This window comes from Carassius gibelio, chromosome B15 (assembly GCF_023724105.1).
Source record: "Carassius gibelio isolate Cgi1373 ecotype wild population from Czech Republic chromosome B15, carGib1.2-hapl.c, whole genome shotgun sequence".
NCBI lineage: Eukaryota > Metazoa > Chordata > Actinopteri > Cypriniformes > Cyprinidae > Carassius > Carassius gibelio.
The window spans coordinates 24,208,206-24,223,725 of NC_068410.1; the positions used below are offsets into that span (position 1 = coordinate 24,208,206).

The 15,520-nt window shown below is 40.3% G+C and overlaps 1 protein-coding gene across 1 annotated transcript; it reads left to right on the forward strand.

Moving 5' to 3' along the window:
- Positions 1-12,694: 12,694 nt before the first annotated feature.
- si:dkey-35i13.1 (uncharacterized protein C11orf87 homolog) lies at positions 12,695-14,649 on the forward strand. Its single transcript, XM_052575611.1, has 2 exons — positions 12,695-12,957; positions 13,432-14,649. Exon 2 carries the CDS (start codon positions 13,560-13,562, stop codon positions 13,995-13,997), a length of 438 nt encoding a protein of 145 aa, XP_052431571.1. The 5' UTR covers positions 12,695-12,957; positions 13,432-13,559; the 3' UTR covers positions 13,998-14,649.
- Positions 14,650-15,520: the final 871 nt, after the last annotated feature.

The following is a 15,520-nucleotide window of genomic DNA, read 5'->3' on the forward strand; positions in this document are numbered from 1 at the left end:
TAAACCGGAACCGGAAACACTTCCAAAAAAGTAATAAGCAATATTTTAATATTTCCATTTTTGCAGACAGTTCAATCAGGCACTGTAGAACTCTTTGTACACTTACATCACATGTGACCAAAGCATGTCAGAATATATCAGAAATGTCATCGATGTAGACAATTAACCACTGATTTAACATGTCCCGGAACACATCGACAAATGCTTGAAACACAGACGGACTGTTGGCAAGCCGAACAGCACTACAAGGTATCCATAGTGCCCAGTGGTGGTCTTCCATTCGTCTCCCTCCCGAATGCAAATTAAGTTGTATGCGTTGTGTTGATTGAGCTTGGTAAAGTACTTGGCAGACTGAAGCTGTTCAAGAGTGGCTGGAGGGGGTAGCGAAACTTTAATGTGATCTCATTCAAGTAACGGTAATCAAGGCAGGGCCGTAATCTTCCATACTTCTTTTTCACAAAGAAGCCTGCTGAAGCAGGAGAGGTGGATGATCTGATGAAGCCATTTGCTAGTTCTTCCTCAATGTAAGTCCTCATGTCTTCAGATTCGGGTTGAGTTAAGGGCAAAACGGTACCTCTGGTTGGAACTGCCCCAGAAACGAGATAGATGGCTCAATCACTTGTGTAATAAGAAGGAAGTTGCATGACTTTAGTCTTGGTGAAAGCATCAGCCAGGTCTTGGTATTCGGCTAGTAACACTGGAATGGATAGAACATCCTCCTTAGTGGGTCTAGGAGGAATGACAGGGTGATAATGAGGTAACAGGTAGTCCTTTTGTCTGTCTGTCTTGAGGATCAGGAAATACAGGGATTATGTCTCTCCAGCCAAGGCAGACCAAGGATAATAGGTTTCTGGGGTGAATTGATGGCGAAAAGGAAAATTGTCTCAGTATGAAGTGAGCCAGTCCTTAGAGTGATGTCCTCAGTGATGACCTTGACGCGCCCTGTACCCAGAGGGCGACCATCTAGAGCTGCCACTGCCACACTGGATTCACATGAAACAAGAGGGAGGAAATGGGTCTTGGCAAAAGTGATGTCAATGAAATTACCCGCTGCTCCTGAATCAATCAATGCCATAGCATATAGGTTTATACAGTTATGTGTTATAGATAATGGGTACTTATAGCATGGATAATGAAGATGGGTTAGAACTCACCGTCGATGAACCCCTGGTAATTGGTTGTCCTGGGCAGGAGATTCTCATATGACCTGGTAACCCGCAGTACCAACACAGATTTCCCCTCCTACGGTGTTCTCTCTCCTCAGATGTGAGATGGGTCATGGCAATTTGCATGGGTTCTGGCTCTGATGAAGTCAGAACTGAGACAGGAAAAGCCGGGGGTGTTGTCTTGAGCATATCAGGTTGTCAGTGTGAATCATGAGCTCAATGAACTGTTCGAATGTACTTCCCTCGTTCCTGGTAAGGCAGTTCTGACTGCAACTCTACCGTTAGACCCTTTCGGAACAGCAGTTTCAAAAAAAGTTAGAACATAGTCAGCTGCCATGCTGCTGCTTTGGTGCAAAGTCAGGAGTTGTTCCTTTACCTTTTTCCATCAGCTGAATGTTCGAAATACCTCACAGAACTGCCGTAAGAAGTTATCAAAGGAGTGGAAGGAAATATTGCTACCATCCTACACAGCAGTTGCCCAGTCCAGCATTCTTTCAGTAGTATTGAGGCTGTTGATTTATGAGTAGCGAACATTGCAGCAGGAAACTTGGCAGGTGTGCCGCTGTATTTCTCTGGAAACAACAGATGAGGGCTGGTAGCCATGTGGCTGAGGTGCTGAGCGAGTGGTGATGGCGCACCGGTGGCCGGAATAGTCAGAGGTGGAGAATTGCACAGAGCCTGTAACGTCCTGCTCCGCTCCTCCGTGTGTGAAGTGAGGCGCTGCAGTTGTTGCTGGTGTCTTCTGTGATGAAGGTTCTGAGGCACGGAGATTTGCAGCTTTATTAAGAGCAGAGTCAAACAGGTGGAGATTAGAGAACAACAAAAGGGGTATCAGAGACAAATCCAAAATCATGAATGGGTTTACCAGGCAGAGGTCAGGGCAGGCAGCAGAGAATCAGAAAGTCACATTATCAGTCCACGGTAATACACAGGGAATGAGGAAACGGGGGAAAATGCTCATTAATGTAGCCGGGGGCAAAGGAAGATTTCGCAATGACAGAGAATTTGGTGACTGCTTAAATAGGTCACTGAAATGGGGAACATACATGAGGCAATCAATATCATGTGTGCAGTGAATCTTGGAAAATGTGGTTAAACTAATCCTCAGGAGATTTGCATTTAAGTAATAGACATTGTTTATTGATGCTTGGGATGCTGGGTTGTCTTTTGGGTGCTATGCAGTTCTCAGCAAGAGCAAAACAAACCTTGTGCATTTGTTACATATCATGTTTTTTTTTTAATTGGTTTGTTTTTAAAGACGAAGTAATATTAATACATTATTTAATAAAGAAAAGCACATGTTGCTGGTTACATGTTTGCACAGTAAAATCCCCAGCGTTTAACAAACACTGCTCAGTTTTCAAAATGTCCTGATCTATAGAGAGTAAAAGTAACACAGAAGCAGTGTTATAGTAAGTGAAATAAAGTAGAATCACTCCACAAGTGATGACTGAGCATTCACGATGACACCTACAGTTAACAAGCAGAATCACTGAGAATAAGAGGAACAGCAAGAGCAGATACAAGTGTGGTGAGCAGAAACACATCAACTACTTACAGCAACACAGCCTTAGATTAAATCAATATCTCACCAGAGGATGAATAAACCAGGACCAGCACTAACCAGTATAAACCAGCCCTATACCAGCATTGACCAGCATAAACCAGCCAGGACCAGCACTAACCATTATAAATCAGGGACCCACTTTATATTAAGTGGCCTTAACTACTATGTACTTACATTTTAGTTAATAATTTAGTACAATGTACTTTTTCTGTACATACATGTTTTTACATTGTAATTATATTTAAAAACCTACATGTAATTACATCTGTATTTAATTTCTGTAATTACATTTATAATTACACTGTTGACCCATACTTTACACCTTAACCCACCCTTAAACTTACCCATACCTCCAACCCTCTCCCTAACCTTCCCCCTATCCCACCTCAATAGCAGCAAAAGTGTTTTACAATACAATATGAACACAATACATACATTGTACTTATTTTTTATGTAAGTACATAGTAGTTAAGGCCACCTAATATAAAGTGGGACCTAAATCAGCACTATACCATCACTGACTAGCATTAACCAGCCAGGACCAGCAATAAACCAGCACTATACAAGCACTGTACACGTCTACTTTGGGTAGAAGTATGTCTTTTGGCCACTCCCAAAACCTCAGTTGTCCCAATAGGAATGACAACTCCCAAAGTCCAAACTCCAAAGTAATGATTGTATTACAAGTGTACTACAGTCTATCTATGAATAACTTTTAAAAATGACATCTGGCAATGAATAAAGCTAACAGAATGTTAAATTGACTTTTTAAAAGGAATCTAAAAATGTTTAACTTAATAACAGTCATTGAATGATAAAAAGTAACCACAGCCTTTAAATGACCAGACTTTCTGGTAACAGTGATGCATGTTACTAACTGCTTTGATTCCCATGCAATGCAGAAATTTGATGTGTATCTTTAATGCATTTTAAGTTCATTAAAGGCATCTGCCAACCCCCCCACACACTCAGGTATGCAGGAACTCCAAATACATGTATTGTATGTTTTGGTATAATTTCATATATAATAGAAGAGTCAGATTAACTTGTAAATTCCATTTTTCTGATACTTTTATTAGTTCACTAATCCAAATCTATGGCACCAATGTAAAACTCATTTGTACAAACAGATGTCAGGTGTTTTAAAGCACAAAATGAACTTTGGATCATTCTCACATATTGCTGCTGTCATTGGGGACGAACTATAAGACATCCTAATATTCATGCATCTGAGTTACATGAAACTTCCACTGGATGGAGACAGAGTCTGATCTTCCAAACCTTCGGCACACAAGGCTAGACCATACAGACTGTGCTTTAGTTAACATGAGATGGGCGGAGCAAAAACTGCTTTCCCTCCCACATCATGATCTTCTCCACCCATACCTTCAACTAACATTGACAGTCAGAGAGTTACAGCATAATTCTGCTCCACGAAGAGGGAGGGAGAATCACCTGACTTTTTATTTAAAAGGCACACTTATATGTGGAGATGTGGGAGGATGTGATTGTTGTTTTCTTTCATGCTAGCGGTCACAGATGAGTCTCACCAGAGTTCAGTAAATTGTTGTGTCCTCCACAGTGATAACTGTTAGCAGAACGGCCTGAACACTCTCGTGAGCTCACAACACTTCATTACTATGCACTAGAGATGTATGATTGATTTATGTGGAAACAGGCACTCTATAGCGCTGAAAACCTCTCACAGTGTTTGGATTTTGGAGATGGATGAGGGGACAAGCTCTTAGCAGCGAGCAGAGAATACTGAAGAGAGTCGTGTCTCTAGGCACAGAGACATGACTTGTTTTGAATGGTGACTCCTGAAATGTTGGAGGTGAAATCTATCTATCTATCTATCTATCTATCTATCTATCTATCTATCTATCTATCTATCTATCTATCTATCTATCTATCTATCTATCCGTCTGTCTTTCTATCTATCTGGAACTGATGAGTTTGACTGGTGAGGAAAAGAATGCAGCGAACAAGGGTCCAGCATACGTTAATGCTGTGAATGCTGTGAAAGGATCCCATGATGCACCTCTTCAGAAACGTCTTGAATGTGCAGAGTTTTAAACAACATAACATATTTTAACCTTACCCAAATAATTTTATTCAAAGTATGTTTTCAAATAAGTGCTTGAAAGTTCTGTATAACATTAACATTGCTGCTGTCCATAACCAAGGTTACAACCATCAATTATTTTAATGAAGAACCATTAGTACTATTACTTATTGCTTCAGTCTCCACCTCATAAAAAGACAAATTTGACTAAACAATCTGTAATGTCAAAGAAGGTTATTCTGGATGATAAGACTGCACTTCTGTTCTTGAAGTTGGATGATTATTCCTTTTTGGGCTGGAATTGATTCAGTTCATGTAGAATGGATGTGCTTGATGTATAGATGCTTCTGTTTTGTGATATCTCAGGACATAAATCAGGACACCAAAATGATAATCACAACTAGATTGAAATACTTTCTGAGGAAAATGTGAGCAGTGGTTTCAGTATTTTATACTGCATTAAATTACTGTAATACAATGTTCTTCATTTAAATAATGAAATATTGATTGATGGATTGATTTTGCTTGCTTTGGTCTTTTCTTATGCATTGTATTGGAGTGTGTCCTTGTGTAGCTATTTAACATCAAGTTTGGTTTTAAGACTTTTAATGTGTTATATTTTTATAGTCTTATAAAATCTTTTACAAATTAAATGGTTTTTCAACTGTGCTCACCCAAAATTTTCTACAATATTCTGGTCTCTAGATATGACTTGGGTACCCCATTCAATTTATAGTAAGTTTGCCATTGTACTGTACGTGTAAAAAAAAAAATTATAACACAGAATTTGTCAATAATCTGGTACATAAGGTTGACATGCTATTATTCTGAAATTATTAATTTGGTCACTCCAACGATTATCAGAGGTGTTGGACTCTGAAAGATTAATTGACACAAGATACTGAGCAGGTGGAGCGATAATGGAGGTCACTTTGCACATTTATGGAACAGAGCACAAATTATGTAGTAATTCATCTCCAAGGGGATTGGGCAGGTCTTTGGAACAGATTAGCAGCTGATTAAAAAGCTCTGTCTTTAGTAGTGGTACACGAGGGATGGGCATGTATGACGATGTGTGGATTTCATTAAACGACTTTAACTTGAAGGTTAACACCTCGTTCTGTATCTCAGCATATGGCAGGGAATGTAAGGCTCTTTAGGGCCAACACACTTATTTCTCATTACAGAAGGCTAAACACTACATTGTACTTGACAAAATCAAGTGCAAGTCCAAGTTTTGAATGTTATATATATATATATATATATATATATATTCATTTAGCAGATGCTTTTATCTAAAGTCATTTACAAATGAGGACAGTGGAAGCAATCAAAAACAACAAAAACAGCAATGATATATAAGTGCTATAACAAGTCTCAGTTAGTTTAACACAGTACACGTAGCAAGGGCTTTAAATAATATAATAAATAAGAAAACAGACAGAATAAAAAAAATAGAGCAAGCTAGTGTTAGAGGTCTTTACACAGACTCATGGATACACACACACACACACACACATGCGAGCGGCTATTGGTAGCAAGTGCAAATTGATAAACAGAGGTGTGACGTGTATTCTTTTAGGCTCATAGAAAATTTATCTTGCTGCCGCGTTCTGGATTATTTGTAAAGGTTTGATAGAACTGTCTGGAACACCTGCCAAGAGGGCATTGCAATAGTCCAGCCTGGACAGAACGAGCTTGAACAAGGAGTTGTGCAGCATGTTCCCAAAGAAAGGGCTTGATCTTCTTGATGTTCACATAACTCCAGGGCTTCTAGTTATTTTTGAAGGAGTTCTGGTTGATGTGCCTAACTTGATGGTGAAATTGTGATGAAACGATGGTTGTGCTGGAATCACAAGCAGTTCTGTCTTGGCAAGGTTGAGTTGAAGGTGATGGTCCATCATCCAGGAAGAAATGTCTGTTAGACAAGTTGAGATGCGAATAGCTACCATCGGATCATCAGGATGGAATGAAAGGTAGAGTTGAGTGTCATCAGCATAGCAGTGGTATGAAAAGCCATGTTTCTGAATGACAGAACCTAATGATGCCATGTAGACAGAGAAGAGAAGTGGTCCAAGAACTGAGCCCTGAGGCACACCAGTAGTCAGATGTTGAGACTTGGACACCTCACCTCTCCAAGATACTTTGAAGGACCTATCTGATAAGATTGAAGTGTGGTTCCTGAGATGCCTTTTGTCAGTAGGGTTGATAGGAGGATCAGTTGGTTAACTGTCTCAAAAAGCAGCGGACAGATCAAGCAGGATAAGTACTGAAGATTTGGATTCCGCTCTTACCAGTCTTAGAGCTTAAACAACTGAGAGCAAGGCAGTCTAAGTTGAATGTCCAGATTGGTTGCTGTCAAGGCATTTATATAGAGAGATTTATCTACCTAGAAAAGGAAGAAATACAAATATCTGTCAAAAGAAAATACACAGTCTATGCTTTACATATTTATAGATATGATAACGAGCAAACACGTTTTACAGTAGCACTATGAGTTAATTTGTAAATGGTTCCTCAACCTCATTAACGTTTAAAAGGTCACACTGTGGCCAAATAAATGCTTCAATATGCCAGGATATATAAAGCAATTTTGGGGTTATGTTCAGTCAGTATTTTCATAATATATTTAATTAGCTTTTTATTTAAATAGCTCAGTTATTCTGGAAATTGATTGGCTATTGCAGCCGTCAGTTTATAGAGTCTAATACTCATTATACAAAATTCGATCAATCAGAATAACGCATTCCAGACAAGTGTCAAATAATGCTAAAGGTGAATATGTAAAATCCACCTAACTGCTTTTCCAAACAATCAATCCATCTGCTATCAACTGGAAAAAAAATCCATAGTCCTGCCCCAAACTCACGCCATTGGTCAGGATGCTCAAATAAACAGACCAATGTTGTGACTGCAGTCCAAAGTGTCTTTACATTGTTTGTCATTTACAATTTATAATGCCTCCTATGAATTTGTCTGACCAATTTGTCTGTTTTTTTTTCTCTTTCAGATTTCTCACTGAAATGCAATAAATCTCAGTTTGAGTGCTGCAGGTATGCATCATCTTTATCTTGGAGGTCAGAGTGAAGGTCTCTGAAGATATTAACGCTCTTGCTCGTATCTTGACATCCAATTATTTAATCGGACAGACAGACCTGAGCAGTGTAATTTTATATGACACTCTTCTGCCCTTTTTGAACCCCATCCTAAAGAGTCAATGTATTGCAAGCAATACCACTGTACTGTGCCATCTGGAAAACACTTCCAGATGTTCTGGCAATTTATCTAATTAAATATCTTTGCTTCATATTGCAGTTTCCTTAGTGACAATGACCAGTTGTTGTTGTTTTTTTTTTACAATTTACCAGTATTTTGAATTACATGTTGCATTGTGTTGTGTTTGAGAGTTGAAGGAAATAAAGAAGAAGGGAGAAAATTTACTGAACAGCAACTTCAACAGTTACATAAGAAATTAATTTCTTTAGTCCAAATCTGAGATAGCAATTATGCTTCTTCAGTCCCTCATATGTAAAATACAATTTTCTCAACAAATATTTAATACCATTTTCTATTAAACTGAATTCAATACTAGCAGAACAATTAACAGTAAAACAGACTTTCATTTGGCCATTGTCATTGTCCTGGATTCATTACGCCTGTTTCACACTGCAAGCATGAGCGGCGCGTGAGCGGCATTGTGTGCCACACGGTGAGCACGATTTCGGTCGCCGTGATTTTACCAAGTACGAAATTTGTTGATCCTGTATCAACATTATTATTAAAAATATAGACTTAAACCAATCCCTACCCCTAAACCTAACCCTACCCATAATTTATTCCTAAAATCAGTGTGAAATGAAAGCTGATTAACTGATAGCTGAGTGTATAAGCACCTAACCCAGATTTTATGCCTAAAACAGATTTTTCCTGAAAAGTTATGAATTGAATTATTTTTGGTTGATTGAAATGTTATTCCAGGATCAACAAGGATGGTGATCCAGGAACATGTTGTATTTGGTGAAATCACGCTCACCCGTGATTTCACAAAGTACTTCATGTTCCTGGAACAACATTCCAATCAACCAATCAGAATTGAGATTTAACCTTTCAGAAAATATCTGTTTTAGGCTTTCATCCAGAGTTAGGTGCTTCTACACTCTTGTTAAGCAGCTATCATTTCCCACTGATTTTGGGAATAAATTATTAGTAGGGTTAGGTTTAGGGGTAGGGATTGGGTTAAGCTTATATTTTTGGACAATAATGTGTATCCAGGATCATCAGAAGATGTTGATCCAGGAACATGTCTTACTTGGCAAAATCACGGCAACCGTCCAAACCACACAGCAAATACAATATAGAAATTAAAAAAATCATGTACATTTCAAAATAAACACCCTGTGCAGACTCCCAGTTGTATTTCACATTACTATATTCTTGCTGGGAGGCCAGAAATAATGACGAGAGGTTCATCCTCAAAGTTGAAAACCTCACATTATTATATGACACCACAGATCTTTTTTACAAGGACAATTAAAAAAAAGAACATGGTGTGAAGTTCAATTGCAGGAGTGGAATATACTGAATTAAACCGGACAAAACATTAACATTTAGCCAACCATGTTAGAAAACACAAAAATAAAGAAAAACAATGTTGGACAGGCAAATCACGTGATCTTGCGAATCCTACTGCTGCACTTCTGATCCGCTTCTGGTGAGTTGGCACCGTGGAGGACGTAACAAAACTGTAATGTGCCGCAGACGTGTGCAACGTAAATAAGGAGTGAAACCGGAATTATGTTGCATTTCAAATCCTCATGTTTTCTGTGTGACTTAGTTTCTGTCTCTTGTTAATTGTGTCATTATGTTCAGGTGTGTCTCATCAATTACCCTTCTTAACGTTACCTCAGAGTTGCATTCTGTTCAGTGTTTGGTTGTCCGGTCTCGTCGATGTGTACGTGTGTTTCTGCCTTCACCTTATGGATTACCCCTGTGTGTCTCGTCGATGTGTACGTGTGTTTCTGCCTTCACCTTATGGATTACCCCTGTGTGGATTATTAAAGACTTTGTATAATCACCTGCCTCGTTTATGTGCTTCTCTCTTGCACCACATCTTGACAGAAGACCGGACCCTGAAAAGTAAAGCGCCGTGTTTTCCCAACGTTTTGTTTTTCCTTTTTGTCAGTTTTTGTTTTGAAAAAACTTTTTTTTTGTTTTGCTGGAGCAGAAGAGCCTTTCCCTTAAGAATCATACAAGACTATTCATGGAAATTGCCAACCATACTCACTACCCAGACTACTGCCTACAGTGCAGAGCGTGGTTGTCTGGAGATGGTCCTCGGAGGAATTTCGCCGTATTTGTGGAGTGGGTGCTGGTGTCTTGTACATGGCCTTTGACTGTGGACTTCATGGACGACACCAGTCCCACTACAGACCCAGAGCCCAGCCCACCATCTCCACGATGCACGGAATGTATGCCCGAGCCCACTGCTGATGGAGAGCCAGAGCCTGCCTTGACCTACAAGTCATCAAGTTTAGCTGCCCCCTGTCTTCTCTCCACCGCTGGTCTGGTCCAGCACTCCTTCATCCTTGGTTTCCTCATCCAGCCCTGAGTAGTCTCCTGATCCTCCAGTAACTGACCCTAGAAAGTGTCCTCCAGTGCCTGCCTGTAGAAGGTGTCCTCCAGTGCATGCTCCTAGAATGTGCTCTCCATTGCTCCTCGAAAATATCCATCCTCCCACCCGCTTCAGCCTCCTCCACCACTGTCATCCCCTCTGCTTGCCCTCAGCCCACCATCTGTGCGCTGCATTCGCCATGGGTCTGCCACTCTCCATTGGCATCATGGCTGGAGTATCCCTTATCTCCGCCTCCAGCCTCTGAGTCCCGGACCATGGCTCCTAACTCCCTCCTCTCCACTGTGGCCCAGCAGTCCACCAGCTCTGCTGGGCTCCCTCGTCCCTCTGGCTCCGCCTTGGTCTGTCATCGACCATCTGCTACGCCAGGACTCCAGTCCTCTGGCTCCACCTTGTCCCTCCATCACTCAGGCTCTGTCAGGCTCCTCTGCCCTCCGGCTCCACCTCAGTCCTCGGTCGCTTCTGCTTCACCATGGCCTTCTGGATCCCCGCCTTGGTCACCGGTGCCATCTGCTCCGTCTTGGCCTCTGGATCCTTGGTGTCACCCTGGCTAATCAGCTCTCTGTCTTGGGCTCCTCTTCCACCTGCTCCGCTGCCATAAGTCAGCCCTCTGGAGTCATTGGTCCTTCCTCCACCATGACTCCTCCCTCAGTTGGCTCCACCGTGGGCCGCCATCATGGCTGTGGCCTGGGTCCCGCTTGGCTCCTCCTGCTCCGGGTTCCTCCTGTCTCCTCCCTCTGTTGTCTCTGTCTGCTGGCCCCCTCCTGGGGGTCTGTCCTCCACCGGAACCACCTTCTTGGTTCCAACCTAGTTCACCCACCTCTGTTGTTCTACGGTGCGAGGTCGCACCTTCTAGGAGGGGGGAGTAATGTCACGCCCCTGGACTCATTATGTTGTATTTTAATTCATCATGTTTTCTGTGTGATCTAGTTTCTGTTTCATGTTAATTGTGTCATTATGTTCAGGTGTGTCTTGTCAATTACAATTACCCTCCTTAATTTTCCCCTTTTAATTTGCATTCTGTTCAGTGTTTGGTTGTCCGGTCTCGTCGATGTGTACGTGTGTTTCTGCCTTCGCTTTATGGATTACGCCTGTGTGGATTATTAAAGACTTTATATAATTACTCATTTACATGCTTCTCTCCCGCACCACAACGTGAAAGCCATACAGCAATACACAATACGCATCACATTATTTTCATCTTTATTTAAAAAAAGGTTGATATCAACATTTTTAATAACAGATAATATTAAATATTGAATAATAAACACACAAACATAATAATATTAGCTATCACCTTTTATGTGGTAAGTTTCCGTCAAATAGTTTATTATTGAAAAATAGAAATACAAAATAATTCATGAAACAGCACAAATATAAAATATAAAACACTTCATAACTTGTTATGGTCAATATTTTCATTTAAAATGTTAAGCTGGTAATACATTTTATTAATAGTCCTATAGGCTATACATTTCCCTGGTAAATAAAAAAACGGCAACATTTTTCAGATTTGTGCACCTTATTGTTATTATTATTTATCCTTTGTTTTTGTGGCATCACTGATCTAATGTTGTGTGAATGATATCACGGCATGTTTCTGAGCCTTAAATAGTGTGAGAGAAAAAAAAATTCTAAATTGCATTAACAGAAGTCATTGCATTCCTTAAATTTTTATTCAAATTATAATCTACATTCTGTTTGCAGTAATTGAATTGGAATTTAAAAGGCATCCTCAAGTCAGCTATGGATGGCGCGCATGCAGCCCAGCTGGAAATGCAGTCCAACTCAATCACACGCTGCTAGTGTTTTTGTGTGGTAAAATCCGCGAAAATGAACTGACACCAAGCACTAGTAAACACATTCAGCGTTACACAGACTAGGCCTACAGCTACGCTCAGTGTTGTGCTCAAAAATTTCAGTAAACACAAATGTTGCTAAAAACGCGTGCAACAACCAAAAATACATCCCATTCACCCTGAACACGCGACACGTTTCAGACTGGTCCTGCCAGTGTTAATCACTTCCTAATAGATTTTCATTACCAATACGTCATAAAAAAGTCTAGATTTAAATTGACTCCATACAGTCCATATTTAGTGGCACCAATTGCGCGACCCACGAAAGCAATAGGCTAGTTTATTAATTAATCGCCTAAACTATCACTGTAACCGTTGAGAGCTGGATAACTCTTTATCCTCATTCCTAATGATATAAAGTTGTCCCATGCCATTCCCTTACGCGTAAAGTTATGAAACATGTGGGTGAATAATCGGTCAAATAACAGAGAGGGGACGCTGGTTGACTGCACGTACCCTGGTTTAACCCCCATATATTTGAACAACAACCCATGTATAGTCATCTAAACACACTGTGTGTCTGAATGAGGCTTCTGGAGCGTTTGGTTTATCCAAGGCGATACGTCATTGCGAGCTGCAGCGATTGGCTGGATCCCGCTCCTTTTCCTCCACAATTTGCAACCACGACCGGTCTTCGCCTCCGGAGCAGCGACATCCCACAGTAGAGGCAGGTAAACTACCGGTTTTAATGAACATCTTCGCATGCTCATTTGATTGATGAAGCTAGTTATCTCTAGTTATCCCCGTTTAAGGGTTATTTTCCTCAGACAGTCACTGACGCGCAGCCCTGCTGCCGGCTGATCTGAAGGAATGCCGCAGTTGAGAAACCAACGCAGAATCAAATAAATGCTTTTTGTAATTGTGAAAGACTAGCTTGGGGGAAAGGAGCACGGGCTGAGAGAAACGCTATAAACGCCGCAAAGTTCGCGACCGGCGATCGAGCGCGCCCTTCAGAGGCTCGCGAAGCAGATCGCTTTTGTTCTTAAACAGATTGTGTGTGTGTGTGTGTGTGTGTGTGTGTGTGTGTGTGGGTGCGGATTTGAAAGGGTTTTAAAGGACGATTTCTAACGTGACTAGAAATGCAATTGATCTTTCTGCGCACATGCTCCTTTCTAACGCTGGATTCCTCATTGGATCTATTTTAGGTGGACTTATTTCTCTCCAGAGAAATGAATGCAATATAGCGCGCGCATTCGCAGGGCTGGACATTTCCGTTCGCTTTCAGTCTCCTCGATTCTTTCCTGCAATAAAGACACTGCCTGAACCGGACTAAATGAGTGCCAGGACCTCGGAGAAACGGGCGCTTTCCATTCCCCACTGTGCCTTAAACGGAACCGCTCTGGCCGGCAATGGCACCTGCTTTGACCGGGTGGAGCAGCTGTTCCAGGCGTTCTCCTCCACCGTCGTGCTTTTTGTGCTCATCGCGATGATCGTTGGGATAATAATCGTGTCCGTCACGACCTTCCACTTTCACAAAAGCAAGATGAAAAAGCGCAAGATACAGAAAGCCCAGGAGGAATACGAGCGCGACAACTGCAGTCCCAAAGCGGCCAAAGGCAAGCCGGTGGTCCGGCAGTGCATCATGGTGAGACCCCCCGCGGGAGCGCGCAAAAGTGATCCAAACACGGAGGATCCTCGCGTGACAGAGGACATGAGACACTCAGGACAGACCAAGCATGAGGACTTGTTGGAATCTGTCGCTGTGTCTTGATAACGCAGTGGCAGCCTTTGGAAGACGCTGTAAATAACCTCTGTATTCCCTATGATATTACCTACGGATTATATCGATTCTTTGTATAAGCATTAGAGTTGATAAGTTTTCATCGTGGAAGAAATCAAGGAACGGTTTTCAAAGGACTGAGGGAGACTCAGGAGTGCTCATGGAATTTCTCTCGTAATCGTGAGCCAATCCTAACGGGATCGAGCAATGATCCTACTGGATTAAACGAAATGAGAAGGACTCGATCTAACAGGATTAAATGAAAACATCATTAATTAATAAAATAAAATAATAGTAATAAATCAAATAATAAATCTAAAACAATCTTACTGATTATTAATGGAATTTATATCATAATTCCAAGCTGGTCCTATAATAGGATCAAACAAGAGAGTATGGCATGTATGATGCTATTGCTAAAGGCATTCATGAGGTAATCTAACAGGATTTATCAAATATTTCTGAAATTTCTGTCATGATTAGGAGTCAATGCATATGAGATCCAACAGAAACCCTAGATTAATAAAATAAACTTCTGAATTCTGGGAAAATTACATTAATCATTTAATCTTCTATGACTATAGAATTTTCATTATTTTATTGATTTTGATTAATATATATATATATATATATATATATATATATATATATATATATATATATATATATATATATATATATATATATTAGGAGGAAAATCAATTAATTAATCTAAAAGGATCTTACTGAATATTAATGGAATCATGTCTATCATAATTCAGATGCTATGCAAATGGGACTAAACAGGAATCCTCTCAATCAAATAAGATCAAACCTAGAATTAAAATTCTGGGTGAAAAAATACATCGATTAGTCAGTTCATTTATATTATAATTTAGTGCATGATGTGGGGAAGGAATAAAAAAAACCCTCAGCCTCTAAGAAACAAATTAGAAGGATTTTACTGAATTAGAATTTGGAGCCAGTTCAAACTGGATCAAATATGAATAATCTAAGAATCAAAGAACATCCTTCTGAATGAACTGAGATGTCTGTTCCTTTTTTCCTTTCTTTCTTTCTTTCTTTCTTTCTTTCTTTCTTTCTTTCTTTCTTTCTTTCTTTCTTTCATAATTTCAGTTAATCCAGTAGGATTGTGTTTGATCCCATTATGATTGTCTACAAATTATGATGGACGTGCCATTAGTGTTCCTTTAGGACATCTGTACATGCCGATTGTCTCATCCACTCTTCTTCATATCGTTGTGTCACCAAGAGGAATAACTGTAAACAGGGCCGTCACCGTGGACAAATTATGGACCTGCTGCCAGTATTTCAGAGTTTATACTGAAGGAATAGTGAAGTTCCTCAGAGTTAAAGGACAGTTCTCTTGTATAAAGTGTGTACAGACGCTGTCCAGTGCTGAAATCAGAACAGAGATGATGGTCTTCTTCATGTAGAGCCTCAACACAACTTGCAACAGTTTTCCTTTGTTTTGGATTTCAGAAACTCTTAGGTGTTACTCTTTTAGGCAACAT